General features: G+C 46.1%; 1 protein-coding gene across 11 annotated transcripts in view; it reads left to right on the forward strand.

Annotated features, from left to right (window-relative positions):
• Positions 1–20,306, forward strand: part of Arid1b (AT-rich interaction domain 1B) — a 356,041-nt gene that overhangs the window by 39,641 nt on the left and 296,094 nt on the right. For all 11 annotated transcript variants that reach the window (XM_087642968.1, XM_087642981.1, XM_087643042.1 and 8 more), the window contains 1 exon segment: positions 3,184–3,378. In XM_087642968.1, the coding sequence (XP_087499094.1) occupies positions 3,193–3,378 (186 nt within the window). In that variant the 5' untranslated portion in view covers positions 3,184–3,192.

Genomic DNA, 20,306 nt, shown 5'->3' on the forward strand with positions numbered 1-20,306 from the left:
CTGGGGAGAGGCTGGGATACTTCATTACCTGTTTTAATGTTCAGGTCAGCAAGTGCACAGAGCGGAAGAGTGGAGAGTACCTAAAGGAAGAGAAGGATAGACTTAAATGTGCCTTATATGAGTAGGCCTGGGCTTCCATACCTAGAGTCTCCTGAGTGATCTCCTGAGCCTTTGAGGTGGAGATAATCTTTATCTCACATTCTTGATTTTTGTGAGTCTTGGGTTCAGCTAACAGTTTGACTTGAGTGCAAATGAACTGCATTTTAAGTAGGACCCAGTTGCTGAGACAGACACTACACAACAGTTTCACTCACTGCTGGGTGAGCGGTGGGCTGTGCTAGCATCCCAGGGCCAGCATTCTGCATTCTGCACATTTTGTCAGCTTAAACCTTTTGCTTTCATCATGGCAGTTTGGACTGGCACTATGTAGAGTGAGGTGAGAGCCTTCTCCTGTGGTAGCACTGTCTGAGCAGTGAGGACATGGCTGCTGCAGAGCCCTGCTGATGGGCCTCTCACCTGATTGGGAGCACACACAGCCTCTCTGTGGGCCACCTCTCCTTTGACTGATTGTGAAATCAGTCAACCATTGAAGAAAGCCATGTTTTATCTTGGAAAGAAAATCTGGAGAAGAATTACACCCTGCTTTCACAAGCTTACATTGTAATGTAAATACTATGAGCAAATGCTTAGTTCTAGATCTTGGTGTTGCCACAGACACGTGTCTGTGTGTTTGTGAGGACGGCCGAGGTTGCGGAAGAGCCATGTGCTGGTTGAGGAGAACCATATGCTGCTGCTCATTTTTAGTTATTTTAGTCCAAAGTTCTTGGGTGGTGAAAGTAATAGTTTAAATCCCCAATCTGTGAGTACACTGGGACAGACCCCTTTCCTGGGCTCCACATAGTTGCTCCATTTCAGAGGGGTGAGTGTCTGACTGAGGCCAGGTGTGCCCTACCATCCTCCCCGGAGCTCTTCCTCTCTGCTGGCCTGCCACTAAGGCAGTGTCAGCTGCCTGCATCCCTGAATCCTGGCTTTCTCCCCACAGTCATCATGGCTGTGCCCACAGTGCAGTGCAGTGCACACTCTTGTTGCTAAAATTGTCACAGGCAGGCACATGGCTGTCTTCAGATCACTAAAGTGAACACCAGGTGACCCAGGAGGAGAGATGACCACCTGCAGTCCTATGCTGGGAAGTGGAGGGAGGAGAAGCTGGCAGTCCTCACACCTCCCTTAACTGCCGCTTATGGGGCTTCCCCCTGCTCCCCTCTTTCTGCCCTGCCATTATGCCTCAGTGCTGGCAGTGTGACTTTATTACAGAGCTCAGCAGATGCCCGTCCTAGCCAAATGTTGCTCCAGGCTTCCCACCTTTCCGTGTGGCCTGCCCAGCTCTTCTGGCTGCTTTGTTGCCCCATGAGGTCTCCTCTTCGATGACAGTGTGCTCCCTGGAATTCTGACTGCAGTTTCAGACACTGTTTTCTTTGTGGTCCATGTTTTCCCCTTTGGCCTAAATGATGTCATTCTCATATTTTTTCACTCATCATCCTCTCTGTTCCTCCTTTCCTTCCCCCTCACCTTTCAAACTATATTCATGCTTACTTACTTATTCACTCTTGATCCTCTGCCTCAGTCTCCCAGGGGCTGGGATACCCACCGTGTGCCATCTCTCTGGGTAACGTTAATGGTCTTCACGTGCCAGTTCATCCTGTGTTCATTGAGCATTTACTTTATGCCACTTTGCAATAGTAACCTTACTTCATGTCATGTCACTGTTGGTTCCCAGTCCGCCCCCACAGTGTTTTCCTTCACCTGTGTCTTACCACCAGTCATTGGTCACATTGCAGACTCCAGGTCTTTGTGTGTCCACTTGGAGTCTGGCCTTGCAGCCTCTTGTCACTGCTGCTCATTCAGGCCCTCTGCCTCACCTGCCCCGTGTGGCAGCTGGCCCTGCTTTCCCTCTCCCCCAGGGAGCAGTCCTGACAGGTGGCTCTGATGACCCAGGGGTTTATCAGAAGAGGCAGCCTGAGATGACCTGTCAGGCTTGCTCATGCTCTGGCCTCAGCCCTTTCCAGCAAATCCCCAGCCTCCTGCATCATACAAACCCAGGAACTCCCATGTCCTTAGGCACACCAGGCAGGCAGTTGAGCTTCTGAAGTTGAAGCTTTGTGTCATCCCTCCCTCCCCGAGCCTGCATTTCCATTTAGTCTGCACGTCCTCCTGAGAGTCCCCACGTGTTTACCACCCTGTGCTCTGGGAGCCTGGCACACAGTAGGTACCCACATTTGATTCTATTTAGTCTGCACATCTTCCCGAGAGTCCCCACGTGCTTACCACCCTGTGCTCTGGGAGCCTGGCACACAGTAGGTACCCACATTTGATTCTATTTAGTCTGCACATCTTCCTGAGAGTCCCCACGTGCTTACCACCCTGTGCTCTGGGAGCCTGGCACACAGTAGGTGTCTATACTTGCTTTCAGGAGGAAGTGTCTGTGAATGCTGTGGATCTGTGGCCTTTGGTGAGGATCTCCTTTACAGCTCTGCTATTTGGATGGGCCCAGGCTGTGAGGGCCCTGCTTGAAGCTCTGCTCCTACCTCTCGTGGTCTAGAGGTCAGCCTTCCTGATGGCCTTGGCCCTGAGGCTCAAGGACTGACTCACCAGACCAAAAATAAAACTCAGAGTCCAGCTTTGAACTGATGTTTGGTGTGATGTTTACTGGCCTGTGACTCATAATCTGGGGCTTGTTGTGTACACTCGTTATCTTTGGAGGTTTTTATCTAAAAGCATTTTACATTATCTAGAACTTTTCCTTTCACTTCAGTGACTATCCAGGGGCATGAAGGCTTCATTAAGACTTGCAGAGTCAGGTCTAAAAAGTCATTTTTAGATGGAAACGTTGAATCAAAAAATCATGTTGTTTTCTATGTTTTTTTTAAGGATTTTAGATACTTAGGGTATACGGTTTCTCCTCATAGTGTTTGTTCCAGATCTTAATTTTAAAATCCTATCTGAAACTTTTTACTAAGTCTAAGGAAAAAAAATGTCTTTTCCCTTTAATGATCTGGGCTTTTATTTTTGAAATTATGGTCTTTAATCTCAAAATTGAGATAGATGTGTTACACATGTATTAAAAGGCTGCATTTGTTATAAGTAATAGGGAATAAACTCGCTTCTTTGTTTATTTCTTCACAGGGCAGTCCGATGGACCCAATGGTGATGAAGAGACCTCAGTTGTATGGGATGGGCACTCACCCCCATTCGCAGCCGCAGCAGAGCAGCCCATACCCAGGAGGTGCCTACGGCCCCCCAGGCGCACAGCGGTATCCCCTTGGCATGCAGGGCCGGGCTCCAGGGGCCCTGGGAGGCTTGCAGTACCCACAGCAGCAGGTCAGTGTTAGCTTTTCTCTCTGCCTTCCAGTGCTTAGTTGAGAGCTTTTGTTGTTGTTTTTCTGCTCTTCATTGTTGTAAGGAAGAGAATTTGGGAGTGTTTCTGTGATAGCCACCCCCCCTTTTTTTTATTACAGATGGAAAGTTGAACTTGCAATAAAATAGACTCCCTCCCTCCCTTCCTTCCTTCCTCCCTCCCTCCCTCCCTCCCTTCCTCCCTTCCTTCCTTCTTCCCTTCCTCCCTCCCTCCCTCCCTTCCTTCCTTCCTTCCTTCCTTCCTTCCTTCCTTCCTCCCTTCCTCCCTTCCTTCCTTCCTTCTTCCCTTCCTCCCTCCCTCCCTTCCTTCCTTCCTTCCTTCCTTCCTCCCTCCCTCCCTTCCTTCCTTCCTCCCTTCTTCCCTTCCTTCCTTCCTCCCTTCCTCCCTTCCTCCCTCCCTCCCTCCCTTCCTTCCTTCCTCCCTTCCTCCCTCCCTCCCTCCCTTCCTTCCTTCCTCCCTCCCTCCCTCCCTCCCTCCCTCCCTCCCTCCCTCCCTTCCTTCCTTCCTTCCTTCCTTAATGGAAATTGTACTTCAACAAAGTTGATAAAGCCCCTGCTTGGGGGAAGGCAGTGTTGCTCCTCCTGGTGACCTTGGCGTTCATTTCTGAGGGTAGGCCCCTCAGTTGCTGACCTGTGAGAAGATTTCTTAAGGTGAATTTTCCAGTCATTCAAACTTTTCCTGTTGTTTGAGTTAATCTGGTTGTGTTAGCCCAGGCTGCCCTCAAATTTAGTCTCCCAGTGGGGAGATTACAGGTGTACGCCTCCAGCCTGGGTTAGAAGGTTCTCAGGAAGTTACTTTGATTGTGGCATGTTCTAGAAAAGGTCTCAGTATTTCATTTGTAAATTCAGTTAGTCGTTTTGGATAAGAGAGGCTTTCCTGCTCTTAACACAGAAGGCTCCATCTTTTTCTCTCCTCCAGAAACAAGTGGCTTTAACCACATGTGACATGTGACACCTGCTTCTAGCAGCACAGCTCATGGTCCTCTTGGTTCTTAACCATGTTCGATTGGCCCGAGGAGGCATAGGCCTTGGAAAGGCACAGTTAGATCCAGACTTGTCAAGGTGCTGAGTGACTAGGAACACCAGAAAGGCTATTTATACAGCACCCACAAGCATCCCAAGGAGTGTGAGGCTGGTGGGGGCAGCGGTTCACTCTAGACTCGGGAGGGCCTGCAAGCTGGTCCTAAAGGCATGAGAGCCATTAGCAGCCCTTCCTCACTGGAAACTCTTCTCTGGATTTCATAGAAACTCTTCCTTGAGGAAACAAGTCTGGAAAAACTTCTGTTCTCTTCAGAGTCTCTTTAGCAGTCTGAGCTGTCTGCTTAGCTGAGTATTGTCTGCACTTGTCTTACAGAGAAGGATGGAATTAGGTCACTAGGTCAGCTCTTCAGCCCTAGCATGGCTCCTCAGACTGCTTTTCGTACATTATTGGCAACCTCCCTCCACAGTGTCAAAAGACAACTCTGAGTGCAGGATCATCCTGCTTCCTGTTACCCCAGGTTACCCCTTCTTCTGCCAGGCTTCCTCAGAGTTGTATAGGAGGGTGGGGGTGGGGATTACTAATGCATAAGAAGGCAACAGCTCCCAGCAACCCTCTCCCCCTACAGCTCTCAGCTGTTTCCCCTCCCCACCAGGAACCTTGTATTCTTAGAGCTGCCTTCCTCTCTGTGAAGAGAAGCCCATGCAGCAGGGAGCTGAAGGCCTCCCTGTACTTGCAGACCACAGAACGGAAGAGGCAGGGATGAGAACAGTGGGCTTGTGCACTGTGATTCTTGTGCCCTTGGCTTCCAGCCTGCTTTTCCCATGATTCCTTGATGAGAAGTTGTGTCATTCCTAGTGAAAATGGAGGGTCCTTTCTCTCTGCCCTGAGGAAGTTCAGGGCTTGTTAGTTTTAGACTGTGGCCTAGTTTGCCACACTAGAATGAGAGCCAAATATAGGAAGTTTGTGAAGAATGACTAGCAAGGAAATTCCTCAAATATGTAGGGTGAAAAATAGGTCTGCAGTGAAATATAATCTTAGTTTTCTTAGCTTCTTGGTTTTATGTAGCCCCGTGATCCTTACACACTTAGTTGAAAGGATAAGTTGCTGATTACCCATCAAGCATTGCAGCAGGTGGCTTCTGTGTGATTTTTGAAAACATTTAATAGTTGTGAGTGTATGTATTTATACATATGTGTGTGGATGTCAAAAGATGGTGGCGGGAACTGTTTCTTCCTCCATGTGGGTCCCAGGATTGAACTCACTTTGTCGGGCTTGTTGGCAAGCGTCCCTGGCCCACTGAGCCATCTCTCCTGCCCTCAGCACATTTTAATTAAGATTTTAGTTCAGATATTTACTGCTAACTAAAAAGAAATATCCAATTCAGATGCATAAATATTTCTGATGATGAAAAGAAAATGGTGTTGCTCTAGCTACAGGAATCTCAAGTTTTTATGCCAAGTTAAAGTCAGGCCTGTAATCGGCTGTGTGTTAACCCTCTCATTCACTGCAAGATGACCTTGTCCCATTTTGAAATTTCAAAGGCGAAAAATAGTTTGGAATAGCTTTCTTTTTGAATGCTTGCTAACATTATAAAGGAGATAAAACTTGAGGTGTTGATGTCTCTCCTCCCCTTCTGGTACTGTGTGTTGAACTCAGAACCTCTCACATGCTGGGAAGCACTCAACCCCAGTGCACAGCATTTAGAACACCGAGTCCACAGAACGGAGCGTCTAGGTGGAAACACAGAGTATCTAGTAAAGGTTTGAAAAGTAGTTACTCGGTCACACTTGCGCGCACGCACACACACACACACACACACACACACATATCTTTAGGCTCTGTGTACATGTGCACTTACTTGCATGTGCCTATTTAAGAAAGGTTTTTAAACTGGCTTTAACCTCATAGTGTAGTCTAGAGCAGTCTTGAACTCCTGATTCTTTTGCCCCTCCCTTCTATATGCTGGGATTAAAGGCGAGTGCCGCCACACTGGGCTTTTGATCTGCCCCCCTCTCCAAGATCTGGAAATTATAAATGTGTATACAGCGGGGTCCAGACACTGTGATTGGCTGTTCATCGTGTCATCTTTCCTTAGGATTAGTGTAACTGGCTGAGCACCATACTAGTGTAGGTACAGCAACTAATGTTCTTGAGAGAAGACGTTGGACGATGATCATGGCATTGCGTATTTATTGAGTGGACATCGCACCTCGGCATGGCTTTGCTTTGGATGTCTTCAGAGCTTTCTGTGTTTGGTCTGTGAGCCTCTAATGAGCTGAATCTGGTTCATTCAGCATTGCTCATATATCTCTGCAGAGGATTAAAGTGCAGGAATTCAACTTTGTAGAGTGAGTTGCCCACTTACCAGCCGAGTGGTAAGCTGTCCTTGGTTCAGGGGTCACAGTTTGATTCCTGGCTAGCACTCTGCTCCTGTGATAGGAATTTTAAATGAGGATTCCATTAGAACTACAGCACTTACCTTTGTCTCTTGATTAGGAGCAACTGGCCACTGACTATGTGATGTTAGCCTTAACGCCTGTGGTTCTTGTTTTATGTAGTGGTCATTTTGTTTTTGAGAAGTACGTGTGTCTGACTTACCGAAGCATGGTGTGGTGATAGCCTACTGCTTTAGTCTTTACTGACTGGAACTAGAGTTTCGGTCTTCTTCACTTGCTTGCTTCTCTCCCACATCATCAGGTAGATACACCCCTAAACAGATCAGCTTTGCACGGTCCCCCCAAAATGTGTCTATTTGGTTTTTTATTGAGGTGAGGGGGAAATGAATTTTCTATGCTTCTGTGAGGAATGTTCTGCCTCCAGGCTTTTGAAACAGACCTGGAGGGTTAGCAGAAGCGTGCTGGTTGATGTTATCCAGTACAGAGCCACACAGAAGTGCAGCTTTAAGCTCGTCACACTTTGACTGAGATTTTCAGGTTTTGTTTTGTTTTTTAACTGAAAGAAACTAGGGTGTTCTTTGTGGAACAGGTGTGTGGATTAGCAAGGCCTTGCTTCACGTTTTGCAGATTCTGTACTCACAAGTGTTTGTGGACTGTTGACAGCTCACTCTAAGAGATTTTAATATAAAATAAGCAACGTTGATAAAGAATAATGACTGTAGAAGCTGAGGTTTATTGGTGTGGGTAGGTTGCAAACATCTTCAGAGGTCTGGGATTCACGAGGACCATGAGGACTACAAAGACCACCTACCCTGGTTGTTACACAGCTGGGAAAACTGAAAGAATTAGACATCTGACTAAATGTTTTTATTTTAGTGGTTTTGGTTTTTTGTTTGTTTGTTTGTTTGTTTGTTTTCCTTTTGAAACTATGTCTTGCCAGGTAGCCAGGCTGTCCTGGAGCCCAACAGTCATCTCTGCCTGTCTCCCACATGCTGTGACTAAAGGCCTGTGCCCCCACACTCGGCATATGAGTATTTTTATGAGAAGAACCCACTTTTTTAGTTTTTACAAAGTGTCTGCATTGTGGAGACGTCTGCAAGGAAAATGTGGGATATGATCATTGTTTTAAAAGTGGCCAAATTAAGTAGAAGGTATAACTTTTGTTAAGGTGTTTTATCTGAACATATCAATTTAAATGGAGATAAAAATTGAATTAAAAACAGATTCTTGTGCAGATGACTTAAAATGAAGTGGACACTCTACTCTGTACTGTTAACCATCTCCCTTTCTGGCCACATCTTCCTCACTGCATGCTCATTTCAGAGCAGAAGCGTTTGCATTGGCGCCATCTTTGCAGTAAAATGCATCTCTAAGTGCACAGCAGAGACTTCTCAATAGAAAACGCAAAGATAAAGGCAGCTGAGTGGTTTCCTGGATTCTTACCTGTGTTGTATATATTTTGTATAGTCTAGAAAAATTTTTTTTGCATGTACTTAAAAGTCATATTTTAGAAGAGTTTGCAGAGCTGTTGTGAAAGACGGGCTTTGTGAAGAGAAGACTGCTTCAAACAGTGCTTCCAGATGTGTTCTTGTGAAAGGCTTGTGTTAGGCTCTCTCCATCTTACGTCTGAAAAGGCATGGTTCTGTGGTTTTGGTTGTGTCTAACAATGCTCAGGTGTCCTATTTTTGAGGAGTGTGGTTGAATGGGACGGTGGAGAAGAGTCGGTGCCAGAGTCCTAAGTCAGTGCCAGGTACGCCTTACACTTAGAATCTGAAGAGGTTTTGTGAGTTTCATGGTTGCCTACAAATATATCCCCATATGTCTTCGTGTGTCCATGCTCATTCACTGGCCTATAAAACATTTCTGTGACATTTCCCCATATTTTATGTGCATACAAATGCATGTAGTCTCACAACTACAGAAGATGAAGGCAAGTGTTTTGCTCGTTACAGCTATGAACTGCAGTGGGGTTCACTGGCAGTGCGGTTCGCACCGTTTTTTGTGGTTGTCCTGTGTGCGCATTGACTTGTCAAGCAGCTTTGCTTTGCTTTGCTTTGCAGCTGGGATGCTGGGACTTTTCTCACTCATTGGAGACTTGGGTAATGATGGCCTTTCACTGTCTTGGTTGCCTCTGTTATTCATGCAGTGAATACATAGGTATCTAAGGTTTATAAAAAGACTCATCGACAGGGCATGTGTCTGCTTCCATGAGGAGAGATAGCAGAAGCCACCAGCATGGATGCCAGAGTTTCCTGTAGCTGGAACTTCGTACTAAGGAAATATTTCTGAAGGAATTTGTAGATCCAGAAATTCCTATTTACTTCTTAAAATGTGGAACTCTTGTTTCTTGTGTTGTAGTAAGATTGAGACACATTTGAAACAGTGTGACATTGTCACTAAACTTGAATTAGAAGAGCCTACTCTGAGTTCTGTGTAGATTTTCAAATCTTTACTTTTTCCTAGGAGTAAGCTGAGGATGCAATTAATGAGAAATGTTAGGTGGTGGTGGCTTCCTTTTCGCTTGGTTTGCAGTTCTGCCTTGACATTTGTTCTTTAGAGAGCATTTACAGTGTTCTAGATATGCTACAGGCGTGGCATCCTGCCTGCTCTCTGCTGGGCTTTATACTGTTTTCCTTCGTGTATGGTCTACTGTGTTCTTATATAAGGAGACTCCGAGCGACTCAAGAGACCTGCCAAATATTCCTGGTATAGTTTTAGTTTTTAATTATTTTTTTCTGACCAAAGTGCAAGCTTTGAAACATGACATACTGATTTTTATTTCATATGCACTGGTGTTTTGCCTGCATGTATGTCTTCGTGAGGGTGTCAGGTCCCCTGCAACGGCAGGTACAGGCAGTTGTGAGCTGCCATGTGGGTGCTGGGAGCCCGGGTCCTCTGGAAGAGCAGCGGTGCTCTTAACCATGGAGCCGTCTTTTCACCACCTATAATTTTATTTTTTTAAAAGAAATATTTATTTTTTTATGTATATGATCACATATACATGTGTGCTGTCTTCAGACACACCAGAAGATGGCATTGGATCCCATTACAGACGGTTGTGAGCCACCATGTGGTTGCTGGGATTTGAACTCAGGACCTCTGGAAGAGCAGTCAGTGCTCTTAACCACTGAGCCATCTCTCCAGCCCTACAGCTTTATTTCCAGTGTATATAAATCATAAGTGATTATTTCAGGTAGTATTTTAATAAATTTCACTTACTTGCTGTCACCCAAAAACCCAGTATGCCATATATGTAAAATTTTTAGCCACATTCTTCCATTGTTCCCTGAAAACAGAAACAAAAGCAAATATAAACTAAAACCAAAACCCCAGAGGATTAACTGAGAGAGAAATTAAGTGTGGCATTAGGTTGGGTGGCTCTCTAGCTCTGCTGAGGTTGACATCTCTGAAACCAGTTTGGTGTCCTGAGGGCTGCTGGGGCTCCCTGTGTTGGTGCCATGTGGCCATAGCGGCCAAGCGCGCGCGCACACACACACACACACACACACACACACAGCACGCACACACAAACACATGCACACACACCCGGCTCTCAGAGTTCCTCCTGTGATGCTCTTGAATGGCTGCATGTGAGAGTTCAAGCACTTCCAAGCTTGTCTGATAGACTTCAGAATCAGTAGCTGGGACAGCATAGTCCTTGCCAATTAATTAACCTCCTTATGATGGCAGAAGCTCTGGACCCCACTGTGTTTATGTGCATAACTAAGGGCACTTGGCTGCCACATTTCCTGGTGTGTCTTCAGCCTTCGAAGTACCAGTGAGCTGATGACTTTGACTGCAGTATGAAATTTTAGTCTGCTCATTTAATAGTCTTCAGTGTCTTCGGGCTGACGGCTTGACAAATTATGTAGATGTAACCACTACCCTCAACAGTGTCAAGAGTTTTTTCTAAAACCAAAGGAGTGGTAGTGATTGTTGGGATGAATGATCTTTTAAATTTACTTGTGAGGATATTCTTGGGTAACATGTGTTCTGAACACCTGTCATGTGTTAGACTAAGGCACGCAGAGTGTCTTTCTGATAATGTGGAAAACTGTCAGGCTAACACACTTAGAGTTCCAAAGAAGCAAGGAGAGACCATTGGTTTCTCAGTGGTTCAGAAAATAAGGCTCTTCTGTGAAACACCAAGGTAAATTGTTTAAATGAAGCATGGTTATTCTGAGCGGTCACCATTGTTCCTCTTTAACCCCCAGGAACTCCATGCCTCGAATTTTGTATGTTAAGATGGGTCTTACCTAAAGGTTATAAAGAAGCCTTGTTCTTTTTTATAGTATGGCTAGTCAGTTAACTTCTTAATGGCAGTTTGATTATTTTATGTATAATAAATTATAGATATTTGCTCTTACAGCCTTGAAAAATAACCTTAAAAGTTATTTTTGTGGTTGTGAGTAAAACCGTCCCTCCCTCTCTGTGTATGTGTGTAACAGAGTCAGAGAGAGGCAGAGATCTATAGATATTGGGTGGGGACTGGAAGAGAGAAATCATTGAGATATCTCAGTAAAGTCGGTCTTGTATTATCCAAACTTTCTTGGGCCTTGAAAGGAACTAACTCTATGGACGTATTAGAAATTTCTGGAAGTTTTAGAACTCAGAAATGTGTGTGAGAATTGCATATAAATATGTAACACAGACATCCTTTACATACTTAAAGTAGTTCTGCACCAAATTTGGGTTACTAGATAATTATATATAAGAACATGGGAGTTACCCAGCTTCCCAGTTTCTATGGAGAAATATGTAGAAAACAGACTGTATCTCACAGAATTAGCCAAATTTATCTCTCTGTATTAGTATCGACTCAGTGAAAGAACATTATTTACTAAACCAATGAGCCAATCAACTAGCCAACCAGACAACCAGTCAACCAACCAACCAACCAACTACCCAACCATCCCCCCATCAATCTATCCATCCATCTATCCATTCATCCTTCCAGCCAGCCAGCCAGCCAGCCAGCCAGCCAGCCAGCCAGCCAGCCAGCCAGCCAGCCAGCCAGCCATTTATCCAACTAGTCAGCTAGCCAACCAGCCGTTCTACCAACTGACCCTCAAAGCAGTCTGTCCACCGACAAACCAATCAGCTAACCAACCAGCCAGCCAGCCAGCCAGCCAGCCAATCTAGTCAGTCAAGTCAGTCAGTCAGTCAGTCAGTCAGTCAGTCAGTCAGTCAGTCAGTGAGTCAGTCAGCCAGCCAGCCAGCTAGCCAGCCAACCAAACTACTAGCCAGCCAACCAACTAACCAACTAGCCAGCCAGCCAGTCAACCAATCAGTCTGTCAGCCAGTGGAGTTGACTCTTGAGGTTTGTCGAGGGCTATAATCCAAATCAACGTTCATAAAATGGCAAACATTCTGAACAAAGTCAGAGTAGTAACAGAACATGCAAATGTTGGAATTAAATTAGAAATCTGTGTTTGGTGAAGTAATTACATTTTGCTTGGTAGTGATAGCAAAACCAGCTTTTCCGGACATCTGCACTGTCTAGTTCCTAGAAGTCTGGGAGTGTATGCTGGGAAGGTACACTCCTGTCCAGATGTACCTCAGAAGCATGCACAGGTGTCAAGGAGCAGACCTTTATGCAGTGCCTTTTGAAGATGGATCCTGAGGGTTGGCTGTCACAGGATTGTGAGTTTTATCCTAATTGGTTTTAGGAATACCTGGGGAGAAGGGTCAAGAGTAAACCATTGTTGGCATGTTGGCTCTGTGCTTCTCTAAAAAGGGCAGCTAGAAAAGGCCATTCCTTTGGCTTTCAGATCACCTTGCCATTCTGGGTTTGACTCTTGGGTACTGCAGAAGTCACCTTACTCATCTTCCATGTCCCTCTATTCTGACTTCATGGGAGAAAAGGATTTATTTTCCCATCTTCTTGAGCCTGCTTGCTGTTTGTCGCAGGTCAGGGAGACAGATGGTGGGATTTCTTCCCAGAAGCTGGCCAAATTTTCGAGTAGTGGGAGAGAAAAGGAAAGAGAAGAATTTCCTGGTAAAAAGCTGCTGGGTCGCTGAGGAGAGCTGGCACTTCACTTTGAGGCTTGCTGGCTTCTTCAGTGACGAAGAGCAGGACAATAACCCGATGGCATCTTTGGTCCCAGTCTTCAGGACATTAGATGCATCGTGGCACACTTTGAGTAGTTCCAAGGCATAAGGGATTTCTCCTACCATGTACCTGCAGATTGGAGAGCAATAAAGCCGGGAGCAGGGGAAGAGGCAGGGGCTTCATCAGGAGTTCACTCTGAGGAGGACATCACCCATGCTGCTCAAAACCACCCAGCAGCCTGCAGCATGGTCACTTTTAAGTCAGCACCTGTAATGAGGGAGACAGAATCAAGACATGGAATGTCTGCTGACCTCAGGGCAGGCGGTGAGCTGGTTCTGGTTGTGGAGGCAGTTTTTTGGTTCTGGAGTATTTTTTTAAAAAATGAATTTTTCTTTTCCCAACCCCAGCTCCCAGAATGACAACTTTGAGACTAATTATTTATTATTAAATGCCTAGGCCATAAGCTTTGACTCATTCCCTGACCAGCTTGTAACTTATTTAACCCACTCAGACTATTCTGTGTCTACCACTTGGTTAGTTACCTCTTTTCAGTGCCTGCCCTCTTCTTTCTTCATGTCTTTCTGAGCGTCTTCCTCAGTGTCTCATTGAATCTCCCTTATTCTGTTCTGAGTTTAGCTCCTTGCTGGTTTATGACTGTCTATTTGTGGCTCTCTTCAGGTGTCTGTCTTGAATCTCCCTGAGTCCATCTTCTTGCAGGTTTGCATCTTTCTCCTCAGTCCATCTCCTCCAAGATCTCTTGAATCTCTCTTTTATACTCTCACTCTTTCCCAGAATCCTCTTCTTCCTGCCAGTGTCCCACCTCCTATTTCCTGCCTCAGCTCATTGGCCATTGACTTTTTTATTGACAGGTGACGCTTATAAGAGATTCTACACAGGAGTCTTTGTAAGAACACAGAATGGTTTTGAACAATTCCCAAGTTTCTTTCTTTCTATCAAAAGATTTATTTTATTATTTATTCCTGTGTGTGCCCTTGAGTGTGTGCACAGAGGTCAGAAGAGGAAGGTGGGTACCCTGGTGGTGGAGTCACAGGCCCTAGTGAACTGCCCATCCTGAGTGATGGGGACTGAACTCTTGTTCTCTGGAGCAGCAGCAGTCACTTTCAGTCAGTGGAGTCCGTCTAGCCCACAGGGAAATGTTCTTGGCTCTGGTATAGATCATCCCGAGAGTCTCAGGGAAGCCTCAGTGCTGAGCGCACATACAGTGGGCTCTGTCTTACTCGTTCATGGAGCATCAATACCCAGTGCTGGTTTCCGATTGATCCTGCATTGAGACTAGAGATGCTGCTACCCGACTTTATGGCTGCTCATGTTTCTAGAATTCTCTCTGGTAGCAGGTGTAGCATGTGAGTAGGAGCAGATGGTTAGAACCTGGAAAGTGGAGTGTGGTTGAATTGAATGTGGCTCACGGGTCATGGAGACTCAAGCCATCATCTTCGCTGTAGCCATTTGTTGTGTGTATTGAGGAAGACTCATGGATAGTTCAGATGCCATTTCCACAGTGGACAGAGCTCTAGCAGAGCATCCCTTAAGGCCGGAGAAGTGTTCTACAAGAATGTGGCAGAATAGGGTGGGGAACTGGGCTCAGCAGTCCTCACCCAAGTTTGTAGCCTAAGTTTGCTGTTCTAGGCAGATATTATCCTCACAGGCTTTACAGCGAGAAGCTCTATGGAGTGCAGCTTTCAGAAAGAGTGGCCTGCAGACCTGGCCATCTCTGTCTGTTTCCTGAGGTAGAAGTTATGCTTTCCCAGGGTGTGTGGCTGCTCCCTCCTTCCATCCCCCCAAATGCTACACCAACTCCCGGCCCCCCGCAGGGTTTCTCTGTGTAGCCCAGGCTGTACTGGAACTAGCTCTATAGACCAGGCTGACTGCCTCTGCCTCCAGCTTGCTAGGATTAAGGCAGTAAGTGGCTTCCCTAAAGCATCTCTGTGCTTTTGTTCCAGTGGATGGCCTCTGAAGGGCTTCCAGGAATTCAGTGGATTAGTCTGTTCTTGTCATTGTCCTCTTTATAGTTCCGGTCTTTATCATTGTTGTGTTTTCCTTTAAGTAAGCCTAAAATTGTCACTGGATGTTAGAGTGACAGTCTCTGTGTCAGGTCTGCTAAGTACCTCCACACTGTCCTTCCTTAACCCTTCTGTGTATCTTTGGTTTTTGTTTTTGTTGTTGTTTTTTTTGGTTCTTTTTTTTTGCATAGTTATGGTAGCTTAACATTTACCAAGTGTAGTCTATCTGGGTCAACATTGGCTTAGTCCTCATGGCCTTCAGAGGAAGATGTTGATACCGTCCTTACAATGCAGGGGAGGAAGCTGAGTGAGCAAGGTTAATCAGCTTCACACAGTTGCTGTACAGTAGAGCAGGGGTCCAGTCAGCAGCTCTTGGTCTTTGGGCCCACGCCGGTGTACAATTGTGATTCTAAGAAACAGGGCAAGCGATACTCAGCACCAGTTCACTGGAGTTTTTAAAGGACAGATAAAGTCAAAGATGGTTCCCTTTGACTTTGACGTTAGTTTTGTGGAAAGTCTTGTCAGTTAGTACATAGAAGGCTGGCTGTGGGTCTGGAGATGGTCAGTGGCTAAGGGTGCACATAGTCCCTGCACATGGCAGCTTGGTTCCCAGCACTCACATCGGCATCCACAGAGCTGGTTGCTCCAGCCCCACAGCGTCCGGCACCCCTGCCTCTCAGGTATGCACACACACATGCAATTAAAATTAAGGCGAGATCTTTGTTTTCTCGGTGTTTCCTGTGCAGACGATCATGTCACATGACACATGGCCGCAGTGTGCTTTATGGCCCAACAGTGCTCCATGGATGGACTGACTGGCCTTGTGCTTCCCATCCTTTCCTTGCAGGGAACCTGTGGTTAATGAGCATACGTGGGTGTCTGGGCTCTGGCTCTCTGGGCTTCCCACTGGAGGGTCCAGGTGCTGGGTGATGTGCTCATTTGCCTTTAAACCTTGTGCAGCTTCTAAGCTCTCCCACTGTGGCTCCTCTCTCCCGCTTCAGAAATGGGACTTGAGCATTGGGCGTTTTTATTTCCTGGGGTAATAAATATCAGGGCACCTGGCCGAACCTTTACCGATGTCTCTGAGATTGGGGGCCAGCCCCGAGTGATACATATGCAGAGTGGAGACTTGTGCTCCCCTGGTAGAGTGTGGCCCTGAATGTTGTTGTCCAGAGTCTCTCGGTTAGAGAAGCTGTTTCCAGTGATGAGGAGACCTTACTGTTAGTAGGTGGTCCTATAGTAGGAATGCTCTTCTCTCTTCCCATACCATGGCTTGTCTTGCTTCATGTGCTGTAGCACTGATCTGGCCTGTCTCTACTCTTCCCCATTTGTCTGTCTGTCTGTCCGTCCATCCATCATCCATCCATCCATCATCCATCCATCATCCATCCATCATCCATCCATCCATCATCCATCCATCATCCATCCATCCATCATCCATCCATCCATCATCCATCCATCCATCCATCCATCCATCCATCCATCCATCTTGTAGAGGTCAGAGGCCAGTCTGTAGGAGTTAGTTCTTTCCTTCCAGCCCATATCTCAGGGATCAGATTTAGTTTATCAGACATGGTGGCAAGAGCCATGTCACAGCCCCCCACCCCCTGGTCTTTTTGAAGATCAGGCTCTCTCAGCCTGTGCTTGAAGTAGAGAAATCAATTATTTGAACTAAAGTGGTTCCCTGTGTAAGTAAGCAGTTCACATTATAAGATGAATTTCCCTGCTTTCAGTTTAACATGGGAGTTGAATGTGTGCTGTGTGATCTCCCATCCATCACTGGGAATCCCAAGAGGACCAGCTTGTTGCTGAGGACCTCCGAAGGGAGACTGGGAAGGGTTGAGGCACAGGATGAGAGATGTGAGTCTTGATAGTGAGGGTGAGCAAAGTGTGACCCTGCCCTCCTGCTGAGATGCCTCAGAGGGCGGAACACTCGCCTGGTTGGGGAGGCAGGGCCATGGAGGGGAGGCGTTGGTTCACGCAGGTGAAGGTGATCCTCCTGCTGCCTCCTGTTACCATTGATACAGTGTTCCTTTTGGCTATTGGATTGAGAAAATATTGAGGTCTTTGGTGGCTTGTGAATGTGGTTGTCACCAGCTATTTCTTGGTAATGTGGAGGAGCTGCAAGTGCCTTAGAGAAACAGACCTGCACCCTAGGCACTTGATGCAGTGTGCTGGTGCTGGGTGGGGCTTGATGGTTGTGCTCTGGGAGCAGCTACTACAGGGGGACAGTGTCTAAGAAAAGGCTCCATTAGACCTGGATCTTGCCAAAGAAGATTGTTCTGGGTCTGGGTGAGAAGCACGTTGTTTTCAAGTTCCATTAGCCTTTAAAGACATTTTCCTTTTTCTTTTATTGTGTGAAATTTATAGACGTCTGCACAGTTTATGCATCTACCCCCTACCCCCATGTTTCCTATTCATTTGTATTCTGGTCTGGTGCTTTCCTGCATCAGGTCAGAGAGTAAGTGGGGGTGAAAACATCTAAAATTGATCTAAATAAATCAGTTGAATAAATAAGTAGGATTAAATTTATTCAATTTATTTTTTAAGAGAAGATACTGTCCTTCCACATTTAGAAGCAGCACTAGGTTCCAGAGTAGAGAAAATCCCATCTCCACAGATTAGAAATATGCGTCTGCTAAAATTGTTTTCCTCAGAGGACATTTCAGAAGAACACGTGGCTTCCATTAACCTCATTTTCTTCCACCTGAGAAATTATGTTAAACTGGGTCTGTATTGGAGAGCCATGCTGTCTCTATGGCAGTTAAGAAAGAATTCCCACTTAACACTATGGGCTTCAGTGCTGGTGAGTTTCTCATTTGGCAGTGGGGTCCTGACAGAAATCTGAAGCAGCATGCAGAGAACGCTGTCAGCTCTCAAGTCTGGATCTGTATTTTTAATGAGGTAAATGTTGCGGAAGTATAAAGAAACTACAGTAGAAGAGAAAACCTACTTTTTTTGGCATCAAGTTCCCTTTTTTCCTATTGGCTTCTCTGCCATTTTTTTCACTTAATTCAGCCATCAGTGTTCACGTGAGTCCGACTGTGTAGAACTCAAAGACTGTCAGTGTGTTCTACATGCTCAGCTTTCTGCTTTGCTGGCCTTGATAATAGCATCATTGCTTCACTGATGACAGATGTAGGCACTGGCTGCAGCCCAGCTCCAAGCTCCCTTGATTGTGGTGGGGCCAGTGGGTTGGACAGAGTAGAGTATGGAGAGCATTTCTCATGGTCATGGGTGAGCATCTGTTGTTTGAGGATTTGAGAGCTGCTCTCTGTACTCCTAATCCAGAACTCTGTTTTACAGCTGTTGCAGCAGGGACAAACTCCATGGATGGAGTTTCTTCTGGTATCAAGTGTAGTGGACTTCTTCTGGGACATGCCTCCAGTGAGTTCCCACACAGAGCTGGCATCCTAAAGCTCTCCTTAGAATGTGTTTAGCCTGCCATGTCTGTGTGTAGGTGAGGAGTCCCTCCTTACTTTTTAAGTCCTTTGCCTGCTAAGTGCCATGGGTTTTGTGTGTCCCTTTTTTGGGGTGCATATCCCTGGAGAAGCTTCTTTGAAAGGTGTGGTAGTGGTGGGGATGTGTCCCCAGTGTCAGAAAGGTGCTTTTTACTGTCACTTCTGATTGGTGAGCAGATAGATGTGGAAGTTGGAAAGATTTTCCCCTGAAGCCTTTATCTCTCCTGCCCTGAGTGCCTTCCGGCTTCTGTTGAGACATCCAGGCCTTCACCCTTTGTATGTTGCCCTGTTTTTCCTCCCCTGGAGACTTCAGATGTGTTTGATTCCCCAGCTTCCAAAGCGGTGAGAACTGGAGTCTGTCTTTTCCTGCTTATTTTTCCAGACTCAACCAATGTTAACTCCATGCTTATGTGTGTGCTGGCGGTTGGTGTGTATTTTCCTTGATAATGTCAACATTGTAGTTTTCTTTGTTATTACACTTTGGAAGGTTTATTAGTTAATCCTGGATTAACTCTTTACTTTTGGATTATTTTCTTTCCCTTTTTCATCTGTTTATCTTTTTTTATTATTTCTTGGCAGATATTGTTAATTTCCCTACCGTCCTGTTAGGTGCTTTCTTTACTTATTTTTTTCCAGTTTCACTATCTATAGACTTCGTTTTTCATCACAAACTCTTTTCTGATATCATTATCTTCGGAATAGAGCAGTTCATCTGCCTTTACACACCTTTAGAATAGAATTCGTGTGACTGTATGGTTCTAGTTTCAAAGAGAAAGTTCTGTGTCCTTGGATGGTCAAATGCCCTCGTGGGCCAGATGACGGAGTGGGAATTGAGCCATTTTCCTTGAAGCCCGTCTTGTGCATGCTTCTCTCACTCCTGTGTCCATTGCTTTCAGAGAGGGAGTAGGCTCTGGCCTGCCCGCCACAGGATACATTTTAATTTCTCCTGTTTTCCATGGGCTCCTCCCCTGCTGGCCCCTCCAGATGGCAGTCCTCCTCTGACTTGAGACAAGACTGTGGTGAGGACAGGGAAGGGGGCTCTGAATTCCTCCTTGCTGGTCGTTTTGACCAGCTCCTGCCACCCTGTGATTCCTGAATCTTTGGGGTTTTGTGCTTTAATTAGCTTGCTTCTTATCCTCTCACCTAGAACAAATTAAAACATTAATTATCACTTGTCTCTCTGCTTTTCTCCTTCCAAAATTTTTTTGACCTCTTGTCTGCTGCTACCTCAGTTCGTGTTTTCTCTGCCCTGACAGATTTAGACTTTTACCTTTTCATTTTCCTTCCATGGGGGTCCCTCGATCTGCTTTGGAAACCTGCAGAGACATTTTTCGTAAGAGCCGTCCTTACAGATTGTGGTCTCCATGTTTGGGTCTCACAGTGTGCCACCTGGTAACGCTCTGGCTCTCAACGTGGCTCCAGAAATGTGTGTGTTAAGAGCAGAGGTGACTTCAGGAGATGAGCATCTGCTGGGGGCTTTGGTTGTCAGGGTGCTGGCCTGAGGAGCTGTGTGAGGTGGGGTGGTCTTTATTTAGATTAAACCAGGAAAAGGTTCAAGGAACCGAGGCTGCACCTTCTGAGTGATTGCTCAGCTGTGCAGGGCAGGCCTGGGAGAGCAGCCGTAGGATAGCGGGTTCTGTGCCCATCCATTGGAGGCAAGGCTGCTAGGCTTGTGAGTGCCTGTGAGGAGCTCAGGAGAGGCCTGCTGAAAGGGATGATGGGAAGGGAAGCAGTTTCAAGGTGAACTGGGACAAAGGTTAGCAGAGCAGTGCTCTAGGAAGGCAAGGGCCACAGGCTCAATTTTCAGCACCCAGTGGACACTCTCTGTGTGGCTGCCTTCTGCTTTGGTGTGACACCACCTTAGGGCTGCAGATCTGCTGACGGTTTCCCTGGTGCTGAAAGCTGCAGGCCCCTTGATTGAAGTCCTACCTTGCTGGTCTCCACCTAAACCTATTGGAGAATAATCATGTTTTCATAATT

The sequence above is a fragment of the Rattus norvegicus genome, chromosome 1 (assembly GCF_021556685.1).
Source record: "Rattus norvegicus strain SHRSP/BbbUtx chromosome 1, alternate assembly SHRSP_T2T, whole genome shotgun sequence".
NCBI classification, from domain to species: domain Eukaryota; kingdom Metazoa; phylum Chordata; class Mammalia; order Rodentia; family Muridae; genus Rattus; species Rattus norvegicus.